The following is a 4,053-nucleotide window of genomic DNA, read 5'->3' as shown; positions in this document are numbered from 1 at the left end:
AGTCAAAACACACAGGCTATAGTCATTTAAATTTTAAAAACTTTCCCTAGTTTGTGAAACTTTTGTGCCAGTGGAGCCTGATATGTCAATAGGCGAGGGTTGGTGTCCTAAAATCACAACTTTAATCGAGTAATTTGTCTTTGTGTTAATGCAGTAAAGAAGTTGGGCCGCGCAATACTTGACCCGGAGTTTTTTTAAAAGCTCCAAAGAGGCTGAAAGGAAGCAGAGCTGCAATCCATCATGCAGACAGAGGCTATCGTAAGAGCAGGGCCTATTTTCAGCCATCCTCAAGACAGTACACAGCAGTGTGGAAGCTAAACAGCCCGGTGTTAACCCTCTCAATGCCAGTGGTGAAAGCGCTCTGAACTCATCTCTCCAGCAATTACTCAGCAGGCATCCTGGTCCAGGAGAGTATCACAGGTTTGGGTGTTTTGGATGTTTGGTTTGGGTGTTTTCTGGGTTTGGTGGTGGTGTTTTCTGGTTGTGGTGGAAGGATGTTTGTCAGGGTGCAATTTGAACTGGGTTAGGTCGGGTTGGTTGAGTAGGGGTGGAGGGGATTGGGTAATGTCGGGGTTTGAGGGTTTGAGGGAGATGATGATTTAGAAGTGGAGGTTGGAGGGCTTGTGGTGGTGAGGAAAGAGAGGAGGTTTGAGGGGGAGGGGGAGGCTATAGAGGGAAGGAGGGAATGTTTATGTCTGGTGAGGGGGGGTTTAGTTAGGGTTATGCATGGTTGAGAGTCATTAAGCAGATGAGTTATACCGGACCCTATGGGTGGAGGGAGGGAGATGTTGACTAGGAAGGGTTAAGTGAAGAAGGGGATGGGGTGATCTGTGTTGATATAGCGCAAAAGAGATGGACGGGTGGGAGGGGAAGGGAGGAGGGGGGGCATAGGGGTGATATAGAGATGGCAGTGCTTGATGCCTGGTGTGACTTCTCATGTTGGTCTGGCTGTCTGTGCTGTCTCAGCCTCGTCAGTGGTGGTCAGGTGAGGTGGACTGTGATGCACCCAGGGTCTTCACTGAGCCTCATCAGGACTGACAGGGTGGCCTGGTCTCCGCTCCGTCAACTCTCTGACAGACATATGCTGAACACACACATACACACACAAGCACACACGCAAACACGCACGCACAACTAGTGTGTGTGTGTGTGTGTGTGTGTGTGTGTGTGTGAGTGTGTGTGTGAGTGTGTGTGTGTGTGTGTGTGTGTGTGTGTGTGTGTGTGTGTGTGTGTGTGTTTGTTTGGATATACATTTTGTGTGTTGTGTGTTTTTACCGGTGCGTGTTTGTGTGTTTGTGTTCAGGTATGCGTGTGGAGTGGTGTGGTGTGATCACCCAGCTCATGACCTGGACAGAAATACTGTAAAGTGTCAAAGTCTTGATAGTCTGTCAAGAGCATTGACATTCCCTTGGCAGTGTCTGACTCTGAGTTCCAGATAACAGAAGTAGAATAGAATAGAATACTATGGTATTGATATACTATGATATAAGAATGGTTGAGAAAATGGCTTTTCCCAATCAACTCCTAGGTGATTAGTATCTCCCTTAACCTGAATGTCCTCTGGTGTACATCTAAATAAGGTTCACTGCAAGAAAGAATATCAGTAATTAGAAAGGCAAAGCTGTGCAATCAGAACACTGGCCCCGTGACAAAGGTGAATAGCAAATGCAGTAGGAGACGTCATTTGTATTAAAAAATGAACAATAGATATAAAAGGAGCATTGTCTTAACTACAGAACCCAGCCAATGAGCCAAAAGGGATTAGCAGAGTCACCTTGAATCAGCGCTATCATTTTGCCCAGTAAAATTGCATTATGGGAGCTGGAGCCCGGGCTGTGATTTGTGGCCTCCTGACAGGGCTTCAATGTTCATTAGAGCCTGTGGAGAGCAGCTCCAAGACACACTGGGACACCACACACTGGACGGCCTCACACACACACACACACACACACACACACACACACACACACACACACACACACACACACACACACACACACACACAGTCAACCAACTCCTTACATCAGATGATAAAGCAAATCCTTGGGTCATTGTAAGATGAATTTGGACAATTGTATTAAAGTTGTTCCAATGTTCCAATTAAACATGCACTGATGGTTGAGCTGATCTAATGATACACTAGATTGTTGTATTTGCAATATGATTATTGTCAAGAAATAATTTTAGACAGGGTTATGTTGGGGTCTCCCTTCTTCCAACTAAGACCTAGTCTCTAAGTGTGTGTGTTGTGTGTGTGTGTGTGTGTGTGTGTGTGTGTGTGTGTGTGTGTGTGTGTGTGTGGCCTCATTCATGTGTATGAAATCACTGACCATGCCAAATCAGCTTCCTTAGAGCACCCATTATGTGTGTGTGTGTGTGTGTGTGTGTGTGTGTGTGTGTGTGTGTGTGTGTGTGTGTGTGTGTGTGTGTGTGCGCGCGCGTATGTGTGTGAGCATGTGTGTGTATAGACATCCGGTACGCTCGTAACAGAGTGGCCATTTGATTTCAGTGTTCCCCGTGAGCCTTCTCCACGCATGGATTAAAGGGGACACTGCTGTTTCGGTCGGATCACCACAGGCGCTGTAACAAACCTGCATTTTATTAAAAGACAAATTGATTTTTGGGCAGAGCACATTGTTCATTACCTCCTTTCCCACAGAGCTGATCATGACTCAGCACATTCACTGTCTCTGTTTTTAAATGCCCGTCCCGAGACTGAAGGCAGCTCATGAAATATAGAACAGGGGAGCTCTCCTGGCAATTGATGTACTTTGTGTATATAAACTGGGGATAATACGAGCAAAGCCATTTTCTTCCTATCAGTCAAGGAAATTATTAAAAGGCAGAAGGAGGACGGTGAGCGAATGTTTAAGAGAGTTGTGCCGCCATCAGGCACCTGTTCAACTGATTATGAATGCTGCTGTGAAAATCGGGATTATCATCCATATCTGACTGTCTTATGTCTCTCTTTATGTCTTTCTTTCTTTTCCCTCTCTTTCTTTCATTTATTTTTTTCTTTCTTCCTATATTTCTTCTCCTCTCTCTCTCTCTCTCTCTCTCTCTCTCTCTCTCTCTGTCCTACCTTTCTTACAGCCTGACCAATGTTCGCCACAGTCAGAGTGGGATACCTCCAGTGGTGACTGAAGACCGCAGGGATTTCCCCCCTGTTGCATCTCCAGACCCACCAGAGACCCCCTACATCAGCTTACGTCTATCCCCCGTCGCCCCTTTTCCCTTCCCCCCCTAGTGTCCCACCCCTGATCCCCCTGAAACTGCTCCACCAGACCCAAAATGGAGGACAACTACGATAACAGGACTTCCTTAGTGAAGGGGGCCAAGGACATCGCCAAGGAGGCCAAGCGCCACGCGGCGAAGAAGGTCAACAAGGCCGTGGACCGCGCCTCGGACGAGTACTCCTCGACCCGCAACTACAGCCGCTTCCAGGACGAGGAGGATGACGACGTGGGGGGGGAGGAATTTTACCGTAACCCCCCCAGGCAGGACAACGATAACGAAGAGGGCTCCAGCGACGCCACGGAGGGCCATGACGACGAGGACGAGATCTACGAGGGGGAGTACCAGGGGATCCCCTCCGCCGGGGACGGGCGGCAGGTGGCTCTGGGGCAGCCGCTGTCGGACAGCCTGAGGGAGCGTAAGGATCTGGAGCAGGAGAGGCAGGCGGACGAGGAGGAGCTGGCCCAGCAGTATGAGCTGATCATCCAGGAGTGTGGCCACGGGAGGTTCCAGTGGCAGCTGTTCTTCGTCCTGGGCCTGGCGCTCATGTCGGACGGGGTGGAGGTGTTCGTGGTGGGCTTCGTGCTTCCCAGTGCCGAGACGGATATGTGTGTGCCGAACTCCAGCTCTGGATGGCTAGGTAAGGGAGATTGTGTGTATGTGTGTGTGTGTGTGTGTGCGTGCGTGCGTGCCTGCGTGCGTGTGTATGCAAAACATGAGTGCCAAAAGGACATATACTGTACCATGCACTAAGCTGTCTAAAAGTATTCAACATCTATGGTCCACCTAGAGTTAGTGAATTGTTACAGTCTGTTGGTT

General features: G+C 48.8%; 1 protein-coding gene across 1 annotated transcript in view; it reads left to right on the top strand.

Moving 5' to 3' along the window:
• Positions 1 to 3,291: 3,291 nt before the first annotated feature.
• The window catches only part of sv2ca (synaptic vesicle glycoprotein 2Ca), a gene marked incomplete at both ends in the record, with an annotated part of 23,362 nt that continues 22,600 nt past the window's right edge, over positions 3,292 to 4,053 (top strand). The window contains one exon of the mRNA XM_083672739.1: positions 3,292 to 3,874. Coding sequence (XP_083528865.1) covers positions 3,292 to 3,874 — 583 coding nt within the window. The remainder of the gene's footprint in view (positions 3,875 to 4,053) is intronic.

The sequence above is a fragment of the Argentina silus genome (assembly GCF_951799395.1).
Source record: "Argentina silus genome assembly, chromosome: 7".
In the NCBI taxonomy this organism is placed as follows: domain Eukaryota; kingdom Metazoa; phylum Chordata; class Actinopteri; order Argentiniformes; family Argentinidae; genus Argentina; species Argentina silus.
The sequence above is the reverse complement of the archived record's forward strand: the minus strand, read 5'-3'. Positions and strand labels throughout refer to the sequence as shown.